Consider the following 18,839-nt stretch of genomic DNA (forward strand, 5'->3'; position numbering starts at 1 on the left):
CCTGTTCAAGGGATGCCTGGAAAGTAATACAAATGTTACTTAGGGCCAAAGACAAGAAGACAAACTGTCCCATCAGCACTAAAATGGCTTATGCTGCACAGAAATAAAACATAAAAAGGAGCGGTCTACTCCTGCAGTGGTAGACACGTGGGCTAACCAGTCTGACCAAAACAACATATTAAAAAGGGCCCCTGGCAGCACACTACATAAAGAGGAGGGTGTGGCCATTGGCAAATCATAGATAAAACTGATGCCAAACAAATGGGAGCGGTCTCCAGTCACAGGATACTTAAAAAAGAGAATCTGTGTTCCCAAAACAACGTGAATGCAGGAGGGGAGTGGGGAATAATCGCAGTGAGTCCAGCATTAGGGCTGGGCAGCTCAGGACAGGGGGTACGACTTGTAAAAAGAAAATCTTCCGAACAGAGGCAGAAGAGCAAATCCGCAGAAGCGAGGGGTGATAAGGTGGGGACTGAGGATAGATCCTGCTGGGTCTCTTTCCAGGGGGAGGGCAAAGGGGTGTCAGATGTCCAGGAGATGGAAAATGTACAGTTAGGCAGGTAGATGGTGACCAAATGCAGGGCAGTGTGCTAGGGTCTGCAGGACAGAGGGATAATTAACTGTGTCCATGGAAGAAGAGATCGAGCAGAATGAGGACAGATGAGAAGTGACAGTGGTGAGTTGGAGAAAAGGGCCAGCACTGGTTCCATTGCATGTCTGCTAGCTAACTGGAGAGTGTCGGAGTCCATCTGCTTAAAGGTTAAGTTGTGCAGTTGTTGAAAACCACAAGTTCCAGGACTTTTCAATAGTGAGAGTCGCCACCTTGAAGAAGGCTAGAAAAACCCAGTGGGAAGTCACAGTTTGAAGAGCAGTGTCGTCATTAGAGATATAGGATGAGATTACAGACCAGAGCCTGGGTGTCAATTTGGCTGGGTTAGTGCAAGGGAAGATCGATCGAGAGAAGAGGATGTGGGTTGTTGGGAGGAGGATATTCGGGAAGCCATGGTGTTCCATACCAATTGGAGAAAGTGCATGTTCACAGTGAAGGAGATTATGAACTAGAGGGCCATTGTCAGAATAGACAGAGTGTAGGTGAAGAGAAGAAATGGGAAGGATTATGGGCTGATCAGAAGATGGAAACCTTATAGTATTACAGTAGCTTTTTCACCAGCTTGGCTGATGGCATTGCACTGGTGCCCTGCAGCTCACTAACGCGGCGTGCAGAGGGGAAAGCCACCAACAAAAAAGCGGATGTCCACCGAGGTCATCGGCTCAAAAGGCTTGCAATGCAAAGATGCAAGAACCACATGGAGTTCCTAAACTGGGTGCGCGTTATGCCTTGGCGCAAAAAGGGTCTTAACCACCAGGTTGGCTGCAGAAAACCAATGTTGAGGGGAATGTTTGTAAACCCCAATGGGAGCCAAATAGGTGCGGCAAGTATCCACCTTAACTCCAGAACGAGTTAGGTGTGGTGAAAAAGCCAGTATGTCATCCAGAGGGCAGGTGACAGGGTCCAGACCCTTGTTGCAAGCCCAATGGCAGAGTCTAGTCCATTTACTCTTATACTGGGACCAAGTCGAGGGCCTCCTGGCCCACTGAATGCCTGTTATCTGAAAATTGAGCATGTTAAAAGCCTCCCTGGTCAGGAACCAGGCCACCAGCGCCAGCTTGCCCGTGTCCAGATGTCCCCCCCCCCCCCGCGCGCTTCTGCATCAGGAATCCCCTGCTGGAGATTGGAAGATGGACTGGACCCTGGGAGCACAACGGCAGCAAATCCGAAAACCAGGAGTGGGGAGTAATCAGGATGAAGCTGCAACCCACCAAAGCCCGAAACTTGCAGAGGGTCCGTTGGAGCAGAGGGGTGGGTGGGAACGCATAACAAATGCGGCCATGCCAACAGATCTGGAAGGCATCTCCCAGAGACCCCCGGTCTGCCCATGAAGCAATCTGGGGGCACTTGGAATTCAGAGGGGATGCAAACAAATCCAGGTGCGTGAACCTCCAATGCTGGAACAGGGGCATCAAGGAGTCAGTGTGCAGCTACCTCTCATAGGTGTTGAACCCCAAGCGGCTCAACTGGTCTGCTTCTGCATTGCCGTTCCCCCAGGAGGTGGACAGCTGAAAACCAAATCCCTTCCATCAGGGGCCATTTCTAGATCAATACCGCCTCCATGCAAAGAAGGGAACGGGTGCCACCCTGCTTGTTCAGGTAAAAATGTGTGGTAGAATTGTCTGCCATGACCAGAACCGACCTGTCCCTGATGCGGGCAAAAACGCCCTGAAGGCCAGGCCCACTGCCCTTAGTTTGAGCAGGTTTATATGCAGAAAAGATCCAGCCCTGGACCATGCTGCGTGAATTGCATAGCCCTCCAGAGTACCCCTGCTGCCCCCAGCCCAAACGAGGATTCAGGCATCGCCACCAGGGTGGGCTCTGGTCGGGCAGTAGGAGTGGTGGTATTGGGGTCCTGTCCAACTGAGACTGCGACTCTTGATCCGAATTGGCCGCCAGGTAGAGCTGAAGGTGCCTCATCTTGAGGCGAGCATGCTGTACAGTGAGCACGCAGGAGGCCATCAGGTACATAATGTGCTGGAACCACCATGCTGAGGTAGTCATGTTGGCCAGAAAGTGCCCCACCACCTTGCAGAGGGACAGAAGCCTCTTGGGCGTAAGGAACACCCACTGAATGGTAGTGTTCCAATTACACCCCTAGGAAGACCAGTTCCTGAGATGGGCTGACTTCCTCTGATTGAGGGAGAACCCAGGCTGATGAAGGATATCCACCACTCTTTGGCAGGAGTGTACCACCCCTTCTGATGACCCCGCCCTCATCAGCTAATCGTCCCAAGTAAGGGTATAGATGATGGCCCTCCAACCGGAGAAGGCTCACCACTGCGTTCAAATTTGTGAAAACACGAGGGGCCAAGTTGAGGCCAAAAGGGCAGCACCCTGTACTGAAAGTGGAACGACAGAATTGTGAACCGCAAAAAGTTTTAGTGCAGCCAGTAGATGGAAACATGCAGGTATGCATCCTTGAGGTCCAGGGAACACATTCAGTTCCCTGCACAGAGTCAGCTATGTGCACAGGAATAATAATCCTGAAGCGTTCCAAGACAGATTTATAAATGACAGGTCCAGGACAACCCTCAGGCCAGCTCGGATACCGCAAAAATCCTGGAATAGTAACCAGAGCCCCAGTCTACAAGAGGAACTGGTTCGAATGCCTACATCTCCAAGAGCAAAAAGACCTCCCTTAAAAGAGCCGGGAACCCGATCTGACAAGGAAAGGATGGTAGAGGCAAAGTAAGAGGAAGACTGAAGCCTGTGGAGACCAAGTATTGGATCCATGGGTCGCTGAAAAGACACTTCCGGGTGTCCTGGAACAGGGCCAAACAGCCCCCCACAGGGGAGCTGTCTTCCCCGACCCGGACGTCACCGCTTCTTGGCATCAGAGGCAGGTGTAGACTAGGGGGGAGCAGAAAAACCTGTGCAACGTCCTCGGCTGCTTCCTCCTATTGTTGCTGGGCAACTTGTCAGGCCTCTGTGTACCAGAAACCCCTTCAAGCCAGAAAAAGCACAGGGCTTGAACTTGGTCCTGCCCTGGAAATGAGGGAGGAACTTCCAACCTGGTTTTGTCAAAATGGCCAAGGACTTGGCGGTTTGAGTGGAGGTTTTCTTCTTGTCAACTTTCATCGGTTGATCAATGAAAAAAGTCCACGCCCACTTGAAGGGTAGATCCGGGAACTGTTCCTGCATGTCAGATGAAAACTTAATGGCATGCATCCAAGCCCTCCTTCTCACCTCGACCGCAAGGCACAGCCCTCTGCTGGCTGTGTCGATGTGGGAGGCTGAAGACTCCACAAGGTCCTGCGCAGTGGCCCAGACATCTGCTAGGCCGGCCTTGAAGGACGTTTGCTTGTCGGAAGGGAGGTTGGGCAGAAATTCCCCCCGAGCTCCTGCCACATCTTCTGGTTAGCCGCAGCCAAGATGGCGTCTGCATTGCCTTGCCGCAAATGCAGTCCCGAGATCAAATAACGCTTTACCAAAGATTTGAGGACTTTATACCCCTTGGAGACAACTGGAGGTGGCTCCCGTGGAGGAAGAGGAAGATGACGAAGACGATGGTTTAGAATACAAGGAGGCCGCAGCCGCCAATGAAGAATGAGACTGCGGGTGGGAGGCAAGGAGGAGCCGCTCCCTGTCCGCCAGCCTAAACCTGCTGTCCAACTTCATCTGGGTGTTGGCCCTGGGCTTCTCCGAGACCTTTCGCGCCACCTGCAGAACATCCTTCTGAAGAGGGATGCTAGACCATATCGTGGTGCACTTCACCAAGACTCTGAAGGCAGTCATGAAAGGCCGTAACTGATGCCGAGGGTTCATCATACTCATCGTCCCCTCTCTCACCCACCCCTTAGGTCCAGAGCCGCAGACAGGTCCAACGGCTTTTGAGGGGGGAGGCGTTGGTGAACAGAAGGTGGTGGAGGGGTCCGAACAGCCAGTAGGGGTGGGACCGGGGGGGGAGGACCGGAAGCGCTAGAGAAACGGGAGGAGTACCCAGAGGAAGCGGCCGGGGAGGCGCCATCTGCAGGATGACCTCCTTCCCTGTGTCCTTCAGGAGCCCCTTCATCTGAGGGGAACACATAAGGAAGAGGAAGCGCTCGAAGAAGTGGTCATCACAAGCCGCCGGGTCCCTAGGGGGCTGGGCCTCCGCTCCGGGCCAAAGCGCTTGGTACGTGTAGCCATAGGGCTGTGATGGGTAGATGTTTCCCTGAAGGGACCAGAAGCCTGCACCATACGATCCGCTGTCTCTGCCATGTGCCCCTCTGCCATTTTGAAGCATTGCCCCATGCCTGGACGGGAGGGCGCAGAGGCCCTGAGCCAAGAGAGGCCTCAGACACGGGAGGATAGGTGCAGAGCCCTCGGCTGGGCAGCCAGTAGTCGTAATGCCCAGACTCAAATGTAGAGCGAGCTCCGATAGGCTGGACGCCCTCAGCACCAGTGCTGGTGGCCATGCTGGATCATGCCGAGGACAGACCCTTGGAAGTAGCACTCAACGATCCCTTACCCCTGGGGTAGAAGAAGAGGACAAACTTGATCATCCTTCCGAGGACAGCCTGGTAGAGCACGGAGCCCCTCATTTTAGGAGCCGGTAGCCAGGACGGCCTCAGGTTTGTCCCCAGAGTGCGCAGAGGAGTCTCCAGGCTCCTCGGCTTTGGAACCGGTAGCCTTAGAGGCCTCAGGCCTGTCAGAACCTGAATTCTATGAACCCCAATCCGTGGGAACCCCAGGGAAGGTGGTTGCCGTTCTGTGGAGCCGTGCTGAACAGAGGGTCTACCTTGTCTTGAAGGGAGGTCCTAGAGACAAAGTCCTTAAGGTGGGGAGGCGGAGAAGTGTGGAAGATCTCCCTCCACCGCGACAACAGATTCTTCAATGCCTTGTGACCCGAGAGCGCTGGCGAACATGCGTCCCAGCAGTGGTCCGGCCCCAAACACTGAAGACAGAGGGCATGGAACAATCAGTCACATAAGGCACATCTTGTGATTCCTCCTGCAGCCAACATGCACCAGGGGAAGACGAGGCACCGAAGGAAAGTTAAATAAGATTGAAAAAGAAAAACGAGGAGCAAGTGGAAAGCTAAAAAAGTCTCTGCGCCAGCTGCCAGGTCCGACACCATCCATGCGAAAAAAGGGAATGAGGTGATGCAGCCCCTACACACTATACCAAATTTAAAGGGGAAGCTCAATTTTTACAAAAGATTCTGCCGTTTGTGCAAAGTAGAGACAATAATGGAGACAGCAAAACATGTTATGATGGAATGTAAGACTCTTGGGACAACATATATGTGTCTATTAGGAACATTTGTAATTGATTATGACTCCATAAAAAGCAGAGACTTTTGGCATTATTGCCGGAATTCTAATAATAAATCCTTGCACTTAGCACTTTTTAGGAGTTTGGCAGCAAGTCAAAGCATATTGAATTATAAAAATAATACTTGTTGATGCAATTGCTGCTAATTTAGGTTTTAGGAAAATTGATTGAGAGATTTAAACTTGAAGTGTATTTTAAATTTGTTATTGAATAATAGTAAATATTGTTTTACAATGTGAGTAATTGTAAGCAACAGAGGGTATTTTTATTTATGTGAAAAATGTTGTTATGAACTAATCATATTAAATAAAATAAAGGCAATTTGTTGTCTACACACTGAAGTAACCTCCAAGGTCTTGGTGAACGGTGTGCTCCCAAATACATTTCCCCTGACAAGAGACGCTAGGCAGGGATGCCCATTGTCTCTGTTTTTGTTCAATATTGCTTTGGAACGCTGAATATATTTGACAGGAGCGGGGTATACATGGGATAAACTCAGGAGGTAATGAGTTCAGTATACTTCTCTGATGTTCAATATATAAAGTAGTCAGTTTATTACATTAAATATGGAGCAACACCATTAGCGAAGCATGTTTGATTAGTGCACAGTGTGATCTGAATCACTTCTAATTTTGACAGACAAGGCTCAGTAAAATATAATTATTTGCCATACTTAAATGCATACCTGAGTATGGAGTGATTCCAAGTGTGTGTCCTGTACTAAGATTGCTTTTCCTTGCAAGGCTGTGGCATGATGTTGCGTGTGAAGTGTATAAGGAACAAGTTACTTACTTGTAACTGTTGTTCTCCAGCATGGGTCTGGCATGGATTCACATGCTCATGAATATTCCCCATCGTCAGGCTGGGAATCCTCGGTACAGAAAAAAATCAGTATCAGTTTCGTTTCTGATCTGTCTTTCCTAGTAGTAACCAATCACTGATCTCTGGGTCATACTGCCCACAGCCAACAACTGCCCCCTTCCTAAGCCCCGCCTCCGGCAGCCATCCTCAGATTTGGTAGCACGTAAAGTGACAGTATGACCAAGTGAAGAGCCGCAGAGGGGTAGGCGGGAGGGTTCGCATGTGAATACATGCCAGACCCATGCTGGAGAACAACAGTTACAGGTAAGTAACTTGTTCCTTCTCCAGCATGGGGTCTGGCATGGATTCACATGCTCATGAATATAAGATTACATAGCAGTACATACATGCACAACCACGGGAGGTGGCAAAAGGCTCAACATTAAGCAATACATAAACTCAACATTAAGCAACTCTTACCTCCTCACCAGGCCCTTCAGACGAACAGGTTGCGCAGCACTGCTTGGCTGACCCTGGACTCCTCCCTGGAATCCCGATCGACGCAGTAGAATTTCGTGAAGGTGTGCGTCGACCTCCACGTAGCAGCCCTGCAGATGTCCAGCAGGGGCACACCAGACAAGAACGCCGTGGTAGCAGCGATCGCTGGTCGAATGGGCTCTCGGATGGCCGAGCAATGGTCGGTTTGCCAACCAATGACAGTGCATGATACAGCCGGAGAGCCATCTGGAAATGGAAGCCTTCGAGAAAGCCTTCCCTTGATTCACAGGTCCAAAGTTCACAAAAAGCTGTGACGTCTTCCGAAAACTCTTTGTGCGGTCCACGTAGAACTTCAGCGCTCTAGGTACATCCAGCGAGTGCAAAGTCCTCTCAGCCAGCGACGGGAAGAAAACTGGTAACACCAAGGGCTCGTTGAGGTGGAAGTCCAACGGCACCTTGGGCATGAAGGAGGGATGCGTCCCGAACACCACCCTCGTGTCCTGAAAAGTCAAGTCTGGAGGCTTGCAAGATAGGGCCTGAATCTATCCCATGCGCCGTGCGGAGGTGATGGCCACAAGAAAAGCTGTTTTCCACGATAGGAACTTCAACGGTGCCGCCTAGTCAGCACCACGTTGAGCTCCCACGCCGGGGCTGGGGCCTTCACCGGCGGGAACGAGCGGAATAGTCTCTTCATAAATTCCTTCACCAAGCAATGAGACCACAAGGATACCCATCCTGTTGTATATGTAGATGGCCGCCAGATGTATCTTGATGGAGGTGTGAGCTAGTCCAGCCTTGGCCAACGACAGTAGGTACGGCAGTACTTGAGGGGCCGTAATCCGTAGAGGGTTAATCTTCTGTGCCCGGCACCAGACCGAGAACCTCTTCCATTTGTGTCCGTAACACTTGAGAGTTGAGGACGCCCTGGCCTTTGCAAGAACCTCTTTGCAGTCGGCCGGTATATCATATCCTCCAAACTCTAGTGCTGCAGGAGCCAGGCCTGCAAGTTCAGCGACTTCGGGTCGTGATGAAGAATGGCGCCTCCTTCTCTGGAGAGAAGATCCGCGTCCACGGGCAGTTTGACTGGTGGGGACGCCGATAAATCCAGAAGGTCCGGGAACCAGATCTGTCTCGGCCACGCCGGTGCGACGAGGATCATCCTGCACCGGGACCTCTTGAGCTGGTTGACGAGCCGGAGTAGCAGTGGCAACGGCGGGAAAGCATAGAGGAACAGGTTGTCCCAGGGGAACGAGAAAGCATCGCCCATGCTCATCGGTTGGGGGAACCTGCGGGCGAACCTCTGGCACTTGGAGTTTGTCGCCGTCGCGAAGAGATCGACCTGGGGTCTGCCCCACAGCTTGAAGAGTCGATCCACTTGATCCTGGCGTAGCTCCCACTCGTGGCACGAGCGCAGCTCCCTGCTGAGTTTGTCGGCGATGGTGTTCTTTATCCCTGCCAGATGAAAAGGTACCAGAAACATCCCCTGGTCGACGGCCCAGTGCCACAGATCCTGGGCTTCCTTGGATAGGGCTGGGGATCTGGTTCCACCCTGCTTCCCGATGTAGAACATCGTGCTGGTGTTGTCGGTGAAGATCCTCACCACCTTGCCCTTGAGGGACGGAAGAAAGGACCCGAGGGCCCAAATCACTGCGCGAAGCTCCAGAATGTTGATATGAAGCTGTTTTTCCTCCGGGAGCCAAAGGCCTCTCGCGTGGAGATCTCCGGTATGTGCTCCCACCCTTCCAGTGAGGCATCCGTCGTCACCGTTACCTGGTGAGCTGGGGTCTGAACGTCTGCGCCCGCCGTCAGATGAGTGCGGGTGCCCCACCACCGGATCGCTCGTCGGAAGGTCTCGTTGAGTGGTATCCTGTCCTCGAAGCTGCCCGTCGCCTGGATCCAGCGTGCGTCGAGGAACTCTTGCAGTGGACGCATTCGAAGTCTGCACAGGCGTACCAGATCGATGCAGGAGGACATCATCCCGAGAAGGGATTTGATGGATTTTACCCTGGCTATGTCCGTGGCTAGCAGGCATTGCACCTTGCCCAGGATGGCTTTCGTCCGACAAGAGGCCAGCCGTGCCACTGTGTCGAGCTTGGCTCCCAGAAACAGGGCGACCTGCGAAGGGACCAGGTGGGATTTGGGGAAGTTGATTAAGAACCCCAGGTCCGTGAGTAGCTGGACGGTCTTCGCTGTGTGTTCTACGGCAAGCTCCCTTGTCCTTGTTCGGATGAGCCAGTCGTCATGGTAGGGATAGACGTGGATCCTTTGTAGGCGTAGCCACGCCGTCACCGGCGCTAGGCACTTGGTGAACACCCTGGGTGCCGACTTTAATCCGAACAGGAGGGCCTTGAACTGGTAGTGCCGTCCTTGGACCACGAACCTGAGGAACTTCCGGTGTCCTTTTAGAATGGGGATGTGGAAGTAGGCATCCTCCAAGTCCAACGACAGGAAATCGTCCTCCAGCTGTCCCAGCACGTGCTGGAGAGTGACCATCCGGAACTTCTGAGCCTTGATGTACTTGTTCAGTCGCCGCAGGTCCAGGATGGGACGCCAACCTCCTGTCTTCTTCTTTACGAGAAAGTATCTTGAGTAGACCCCGGAGCCCCGTAATCTCTTTGGGATGAGCTCGATGGCACCTTTCTTGAGCATCGCCCTAACCTCCAACAGCAGCTGGGGTACGTGGTTTTCCTTCCTGGCCACGGGTGGCACGCGAGGGCACTTCTTTAGAAACTCGAGGGCGTGCCCCTGGGCCAGGGTTTACAGCACCCAACGGTCGGTGGAGATGGACTCCCACACGCTGACGAACTTCGCCAGCCGGCCTCCCACCGGGGTGCTTCGGTGGGGGCCCGACGCCACAGTCGATTCAGTCCTGTTTCGAGGCCGCCTTGACCTCCCTGGCGATGACGGCGGGAACCTCCAGACTTGCCCCGTCCTCTATAGGCCTCCTGCGACGAGGAACGGGCAGCTTGACGGTAGGTAGAGGAACCTTTGGAGGCCCCTTGCTTGCCTCCGGTGTTCCGAAAGGACGGCCGTCGTTGCTGGAGAACTCCCAGGGCCCGGGCTGTCTCCATGTCCGTTTTGATGGCTTGCAGGGACTCATCGACTGTCTTCCCAAACAGGTTGTTCCCGTCGAAGGGCATATCCAACATTTTGGCTTGTACGTCCTGGCGGAAATCCGTCGCCTTAAGCCATCCGCGCTGTCTGAGGCAAACACTGTTGCCCAACTGGCGGAAACCAGTGTCAGCGATGTCCGTCGCCACTGTTATGGCGTGGTCCGACGCCACCTGGCCTTCTTGCAAGATTTCCAGGACTTCTGCCCTCTTGTCGTCCGGCAGGCGAGCGATTTTATACCAAAGTTCCATGTCATAACGGGCAACGATAGCAAGGGCGTTGGCCACCTTAATCGTCGACGACGCCGCCTACGTGATGACTCGTCGTCCCATTTCGTCGAGCTTCTTTCCCTCGCCGTCCGGCGGTGAAGTCGATGTCGATGCCCCCCCGCCTTCTTCCTGGCAGCCACCAAGACGACTGAATCCGGGGTCGGCTGTGCTCTAAGGCATAGAGGGGCTGCGTCGGGACCCGGTACTTCTTTTCGTATTGGTCCCTTTTTGCCAGCGTCGTGGACGGGTTCTTGAGGAGGGAGAGCCCCTCGTCCCAGATGTCATCCAGTAGAGGTACCGCGAGGACCGTCTTCCTCTTGGTCTCTCGACATTGATAGAGGAACCCCTCCTTTTCTTCGGGGCAGAGCTGGAAAAGCTCGGATGCCCTGGAGATCATCGCATGGAAGGATCCAATCTCATCGGGTGGGGAAGCCCGGGGAGGGGGGGGTCGACGGGAGGTCCACCCCATCGTCGCCGCTGTCATCGCCCGTGCCCGTTGTGGCCGTGTCCGTGTCATCCCCGCGGACCGTGGACGGGGAGGAGGGTTGAGCAGGCCTCGAGGGCTGGAAGGGTGTAGGAGGATGTGTTCTTCTCCTCTTGGGTGGTGGACTTCCCGACGGACCTGCCCCTGGCTCCTCCGTCGGGCCTGGCTCCGGCTCCTCCGTCGGGGGTAAAGGCAATCTAGTCCTTATTTCAGAGCATAAGGATTGAATTGCCATCAAAATGGGCGCCGAGTTGTCCTGCGGCACTGGCTGCGATGGGCGTGACGGTTGGTCTGGGGTCCCGTCGGCGCCATCATCGCTTTCGTCATCCCCCTCGTCGGGATGCCTCTCGACGGGCTGGTCCTCCTCCATGCCCGCGTCGTGGCACTCAGGGACTTCGACAAGTTCCTCCTCGGAGGCTATGTCTGAATCCACGACAGCCACTGCCCCCCCCCCCCTTCTTTCTCTGCCGGGGGCTTTGTGGGGGTTCTTTCGATTGGCTTTAAAGATGCCTCCCTCTGAGGTGGCAGGGAGACTCTGGGCCCCGAGGTCGCTACCACAGGTGTAACCTCTGCAGGCTGCGCCAGAGTTTCCACAACCTTCTCGACAGAGGCCTTGGCTGGGTGAATCAAGGCCTTAGTCACCGACTGCGTGCTTGTGGCCTTCACCTTGGGGGAGGGCTCCCTGCCTCGCTCCCCATCTGCCGAAATCTTTGAGATCGACCGAGGCCTCTCCAGAAGCTTGGCCGGGTTCTCAGATTTCCTCTTACCCAAGCCAGAGCGTTGGCTTGTGGTCGATGGCGCTGGGGAGGATGCGCCCTGCCTGGCAGCCGAGGAGCCTGACCATTCGGCCATCCCGGTGCCCGCGGTGCTTAGCCTTCTGTTGGGCCCCCGTCGCCGGGGCGCCCTCACAGGACTTAGAAGACCGTTCGGATTTCTTCTTTTTCTTCTCACCCGACGGGCTCTTTCCCTCCAGCCAGTTGGCGAGACGAAGATGGCGGTCCCTCATGGTCCGCTCCGACATTTGTTCACGCAAAACGCACAGTCCTCCTCCACGTGCGTTTTGTCCTCATGAAGACAGTAGAGGCATAAGGAATGCTCGTCTTCCTTGAACACGTTCTGCAGCTGGCATCCAGGGCAGGCCCTGACTAGCTTCCCTGGCGTCGAGCTCCCTTTCTCCTGGGCCATGTCCGGGGTAGGCCTCAGAAACTTCGGGAATCCTCCAAAAGCATCGTTCGACGAAATCTTCACCCTTGAGGGGCGTAGAAACTTCCGAAATGGGTCCCCGTTGATCGGATGTAAAGACGGTGGAGCTTGAGGCTCAATTTAACCGAACAATGAGAAATTCTCTTTGAAAAAGCGCAAAAACGCAGCAAAAGCTCGAGAGCTATAGCACGAGGACTCCCAACACTTGAACGTGCAATAAAAACCTGAGGATGGCTGCCGGAGGCGGGCATAGGGAGAGGGCAGTCATTGGCTGTGAGCAGTATGACCCAGAGATCAGTGATTGGTTACTACTAGGAAAGACAGATCAGAAACGAAACTGATACTGATTTTTTCTGTATCGAGGATTCCCAGCCTGACGGGGAATATTCATGAGCATGTGAATCCATGCCAGACCCCATGCTGGAGAACTGTATAGATGCCACAATTTGGGAAACCTAAGGGCGAGATCCGAGGCAGGGTTGTGTGTTGCATTGAAGTGAAGGATGTTACTGGAAAGTACACTTGTGGAAATGCAGTGCTTTTCGACATCACTTTTCCAAAATTGAAATGGCAACATTACTACGCCAGCGGGATACATCGGTTCCTATCATCGCTGTAAGGGAAGGACAGGAGTTGTCTTTATGCATAAGAGGGACAAACCGAAGAGAAAAGGTTGCTGTAGACAGAAGTTGGGTGGTTAGCGGACCATGACACGAAGCGCTAAATCCAATTGCTCGGTCTTGGGCTCTCCCTTCTGGATGAAACACTCCCCACTCAGCCACTATCCACCTAGAATCACACCATCAATTCAGGACTTAGGTATTCCCTGCCTGTAAGCATCAACACCACAGGATTTGCATGTGCCTCTCCACTTATTCCATTTTAAGCAGGTCCACACCTAGTGAACCTCCCAAAATGTTAGAAGTGTGCTATGCAACACTACGTTACAAGACCGCTTTACCAAAAAAGCGCTGTCTTTGCGGATAGAGTCACTGTGGGGGGGAGAAAGGGGGGTGGGGGGGGTTCACCACGGAAAGAGAATGCTGGCGAGAAAGGGGTGTCACAGTTGAAAGACCGAAGGTGCGAAGGAAAATGGAAATACTGAAGGTGAAATGAAAGTGAAATTCTTTTTGGTCTTCATTGACGGTAGCGTCGGAGCCAAGGATACTTCTTGCTGAGGGTGCAATCTGATTTACGACTGGCGAGGGGTTGAAAGAAGTTGAACAGTGATTTGAATAAAAGGAAAATGGAATAACGCCAGGGTAGGTTGGGAAGGGTGGACCTGGGAGCAGCCGTTGTTGATCACAAAGGAACCTACCATGCCTGCTACGAAGCCAAAATTAGCGAGTCGCCTACAAGAAGATTGAAAAAAAAAACATTAATTCATTCGCAGTGTAAAAAAAAATAAAAAAATAAAAAAAAGAGAGAGCGAATGGCGAAAGGGAGAAAATGGGGATGGGGGCCAGGGGGGGGGGGGGGCTGTATGTATGGTGCTGTGGCCACACTGAAATATGAATACAAGGGAGCACACTCCAGCCTCTTCACAGAAGTGCAAGCACTTAGAATTATCCTGGATGAAGACACCAAGTAACCAGACAGAGACAAATGAATTGGAAGTACACAGAAGTGAACGCACAGGTGTGATGACACTGAACAGCTGTACTCTTGGATGATTTGAGTTGTTAAAAGGTGATTTTGCTGTTTTCACAAGCAGTCCTTGTGAAATGCTTCTGAATATTATGGGAATAACATACCAGCACTAAAGCCATGTATAAATGATTAACTTAAAATGTGGTTACTTAATACATAAAAAATAGTTTTTCGCCAAACTCATTTACATTAACTTTTTTCAAAGGAACATTTATTAAGGGGAAAAGACAAGATTGCAAAGTACTTTTAAACCTTTCTGATAACGGTAGCAATAATTCATTTCATCACATAACGAATGACTCGAGATCACAGAGAAGCTATATGTGTGTGTGTGTATATATATGCAAATCGAAAGGCGGTCAGACCTCCATTCCTTTTGAGCTGCACTCCCTAATATATATGCACACACACACACAATGTATTGTATTAAAGCAACCCCCAAACAACAACTACTTTATTTTGCAAATCAGCAAATCTGTAGATTTTGTGGAACTGCAGTTGAATACATTTTCTCAAAATCACATGCAACAAAACGTTTTTTGAATACACTGTGCAAGCTTGGTATACAGATCGCTTCACTATAATACTGCAAATTCACATTTTACAATTCTTGCATCAATTCATATTGGATATCTCCCGCTGACCAAACATGGGAACCACGTTTCAGATTTGGACAACGGCCGGCTACCTTCAATTTAAAGTAGGTATGTGGATAAGAAAGAATTCCAAGAAAACTGCTCCATATTATCCTGTAACTGTTACAGGTCTGGCTATGATATTCTAAATATGTTCAAGCAGTGCTGAATCCAGTTCAATGTTGCTTGGGCTAAACCATATTAGGTGCTTTACTGTTTTGGGGGGTGGGTGCGCCCTTTGCACCACATAAATGGACAGAGGAAAAGGAAAAGCTACTCTTCTTGCACTGTAGAAATGAACGGAAAAAGCAACTAAGCATTTTTAACTCTTCAGTTACATATTAGGTTTGGTCCATTTCCCTTGGGCCACAGAAAGGGCTGTCATTATGGAACTAATTCCTTCCAAACTAGTGACTTTTGTGTGTCAATCAGGTATGATTTGGTAACTAAGTAAATCAACTAATTTTACATAGGCCACTCAACAGTTGCAATGTGCTTTATAGTCACTACTTGTGTTTGGGATCAATGGAGGGATTGTTCATGCAATCGAACTTAATAAAGCAAATGCAATTGGAAATTTTAAGCAGATATTTTAATTCCACCATCTCTTTGGTGGATGTGGGTTGAAGCATTGTTTTTGCGTTCTGATCCAGTTTGGCTTATCCACATAGTTGGATCACTCAGCCAAGCTAATCGGCTGACCAACATGTCAAACATTTCTTTATTTACACAAAGCACTGTGTTCGAAAAAGTGAAACTTTTTGTCACTTTATTGATTTTACAGAAAACAAGGTATAGATTTGACAAAAAAACAAGACTTTCTATTGGGCTTAAATAGAAGAAAAAAGAAAAGGTACAGAAGGAGGCACAAACAAAAACAGTTATTTCTGACAAGACGCTGAGGTACGAAAAAGAAAATTCAAGACCCACATCTTTCTTACCATATTTCTAAAAAATTTCCAGAACATTAAGCCAATGAAAATGGTTGAAAGGAAAAATGAATATCACCAGAGAAAGGAGAGATTGAAGTGGAAAGCGGAGAAGAAATATTTGTAAACCGTTAACCTTTGAACCACAAACAGAGTAAAATGTAGCCAAACATCACAATGGCTCTTGTAAGGGTCTAAGCATTTGTACCCAAAATAGCTTGAGTAGTCTATCAGAGAATCAACGTGATATGAATGGCCAATTCTGCATAAAAACAGCATTAGTCATTCGGCAGCTTCCTGGGAATGCACTGACCTAAATATGCAGTTGCTACCTCAAAACGGGAACAAGTTCAGTGCTTACCAAATCAGGGCACACCATGTGTACGGGTATGCAAAGTGCATTTTATACATAATCTCAAAATACCTTATTACACAAGATGCATATTAATGATAATCTCATGCATGGAGATTATGAACCAGTAATTAGAGAGGGTTTGTAAAAATGAAAAGATTGATTTTAAATCGGTCATTGTGTCGGGTAATGTTTTTTAAAGGGAAACGCCAATACAGAATGTCGTACTTTGCTTAAATGAGTTAATAGAAAACCATTTGAACAAAAAACAACATTGGATTATAAGCAAGATCACATAGAAAAACAACTCAAAACAATACCTGGAATCTTCTTATTAGAGTTTCCAAAAGTGGTCATTAACGTTATACCAGAAATTGGTTCAACTTTAGGGGTGGCAAATAAAATACATATTTTTATGTAGTACCTATATACATACCAAGAACTCTGTGCTCCACAAAAATCTATAACATTAATACTGTCAAACGGGAAGTAATACTGTCAAAATATACATGACACATTTTCTCTCCTGGTAGAAAGAATGGGACAGTTAAACAGTGGCATCTGAAAATAGGTAACGGTTCATCAAAATATGGTAAACAAATTCTTAGGGAAGAGTTTAGTGTTCTAGCTCAGAAAATGAAGACATGCCAAATGAACAGAACAGATTCCAACTCTTACCATATAACAAATTCTGGAGTTTTTCAAAACATACCTTATAAGACAACTAGAAAAGTGAAAAAACTCAATATGAGTGAGAATTAATAACTGTACAAGTACAGATAAATACATAATTACTGAAGTTCAAGTGGTCAAAAGCCATCACAATTTTCTTTCCAATATGCCATCATGGGCTTTTTCCAACGGCAATAATGTGGTTGACTGCACATCAGCAAATGGTCCAAAACGTTCATAAGCATCTTTTGCTCTTATCGTGAAATAATATCTGCTACCACCTACAAACTGTGATAGAGTGCACGCCATTGGCAAAGGCAAGGCCTTTATCTCGCCTATTTTTTTCCACTTCCATTCGGCTTTACTGCAGCTTAAATCTTCTTGCTGCACATACAAGCAATAGCTTTGAGCTGGACAACATTTAGGGTCAACTCTTGCACAATTCCATGACAACGCTATTCCTCTGGGATTTTGCACTTGAGTTAGTTTTAGGTCCATCTTCTGTGGAGGAAGGCTGTCTTTGACTCCAGGTCTGAGTTCTGGTGGTGTTACTATTGAAGGCTGTGAACATTTTCCAATTGCCTAAGAAATACAGAAAAAAAAGTTTCATTTTGCACCATTTCAATGAAAACAAATATAGCAATATTCATTACTAGCAAGAAAAAATGTGTACCCATAACAAGTAAAACTCAGTTTTAAAAAACAGAGACGGGAAAGGAGCAACGGCGTAAGTGGAAAGTACATCTGTTGGTTGTATGCATAATTGCAGCCTGGTCGTAGTTGTCCTATACTGTAGCTTTGCTCACAATAGGCTCATTTTCAGCCCGGTGCAGATGGCCTCAACAGAATTCGGTTATTTCTTCATCGTCATATTTATTTTATCCTTTAAAGCGCGGACCTAGCTCGAGAGCAGCAGTAACCGGCATTGGATCTGGCATATTTTAACAGTACCGCAGTACTGTGAGGTCTTAATAGCTGACTCTAGTCCTTAGTACTATTTTGATTAAATACATTCATTCTGCCTAAAAAGAGGTACACTGCGTGAAGGGTTACAACTGCAGCTTAACTTTTCTATTCACGGGTGGGGTTTCTCTTTTCTAGCCACTAAAATGTCATTTAAGTGAAACTTGCCCTTTCCTTTCCAAATAGATTTTCTCCGTCAACTGCTTTTATTTTTAAAACCGAATTTCCTTTCTCATTGAGAATGTCATCCTGTCATTAATTTAAAGTCACTCTTTCACTTTCATATTGTCCCTGTGATGTGCATCTGTCACCCAGCATAAAAACCGCATTCCGATTCGGTAGATTGCACCCGTTTTTCAAACTGTTTTGACATTTAAACCCGTGTAAATTAGCAAATGCAATTCCTACGCGTGTGATTTTACTGCACTGTGTTGTCCTTTCAAAGTGGATTTTTGAACTGTATGCCCGTTGTTGTTACCTTGCCTTGTAGTTGCTAGTGTTTTAACATCCCCCGATACTGTTATACCTCATATTTACCTCATTTATTCAACACCACAATTAAATTAAATATTTAGTAAATCCGAGTGCTATTTTATGCAATTGCAAAGGTTTTCAAATTCGAGTTTGCTTCTCATTTCGTGGGGGAAGGTCCTTTCCATCCACTCAAAATTCGATTCAGGGGGTCGAGGGAGCATTGCAGGGGGACATCTTAACTCGGGTGCCATCTACCCAAACAGTAAAATTGCTCCCATTTATTTGTGCTTTGGATATGTTACAGTAGAAGGTCAAAGTAAGTGTGTTTCATCAATTTACCATGTAATGATCACCCCATTGGTGATTGCTGCCCAATATCAAAATTTGTGTGATTTTCTTTGAATTAAAATAAATATTGTATTACCACACAACCGCCTGGTTCATGGTCCATTGTGAGCCGGGGCATTTCTAGTGTGAGACGGTTTGGGTGCCAGCTCAATCCGAATTTTAGGAAATTAGCTAAAATGGTTCTAATTGTGCGCTGCATTTTAGGCTGGTGGCAAGAGTCATGGTTCGGGGTGAGACACCCGATTAGAATCCTTAACAGATTGGGGGCTCGTGCCGGGATTTGAGACAAGTGTTGCCGCTCGTGACAGCTTAGCACAGCAGGCTGACCTTCAGGGTAGTGATACTTTGTGTGGCTAGAAAGGTGTGTTATGCTGTAGGAAGCGCCTCCCCAAAACATAGACCCTAAGTACCAGGCCTGTGTCTAAAACTAAAGCAAAATCAACCCCAAATTAGACAAAAAGCAACAGAATACAGGTTACCTTTATATAAATAAATTAATAAAAATAGAACAATTTCCAAAATGACCACACTAGAGATCAACATTTCTAGGCAGCACTTTCTGCACACGTTATTTGTCAGGG

At 49.1% G+C, this 18,839-nt stretch overlaps 1 protein-coding gene across 2 annotated transcripts in view; it reads right to left on the reverse strand.

Moving 5' to 3' along the window:
* Window positions 1–14,068: 14,068 nt before the first annotated feature.
* Window positions 14,069–18,839, reverse strand: part of ATF7IP2 (activating transcription factor 7 interacting protein 2) — a 763,479-nt gene continuing 758,708 nt past the window's right edge. Inside the window, exon 11 of one of the 2 annotated variants that reach the window (XM_069647842.1) lies at window positions 14,069–17,055. In XM_069647842.1, coding sequence (XP_069503943.1) covers window positions 16,621–17,055 — 435 coding nt within the window. In that variant the 3' untranslated portion in view covers window positions 14,069–16,620. The remainder of the gene's footprint in view (window positions 17,056–18,839) is intronic. The other variant, XM_069647843.1, reaches the window with a different exon arrangement.

This window comes from Ambystoma mexicanum, chromosome 2q, assembly GCF_040938575.1.
Source record: "Ambystoma mexicanum isolate Mex_15411 chromosome 2q, UKY_AmexF1_1, whole genome shotgun sequence".
In the NCBI taxonomy this organism is placed as follows: domain Eukaryota; kingdom Metazoa; phylum Chordata; class Amphibia; order Caudata; family Ambystomatidae; genus Ambystoma; species Ambystoma mexicanum.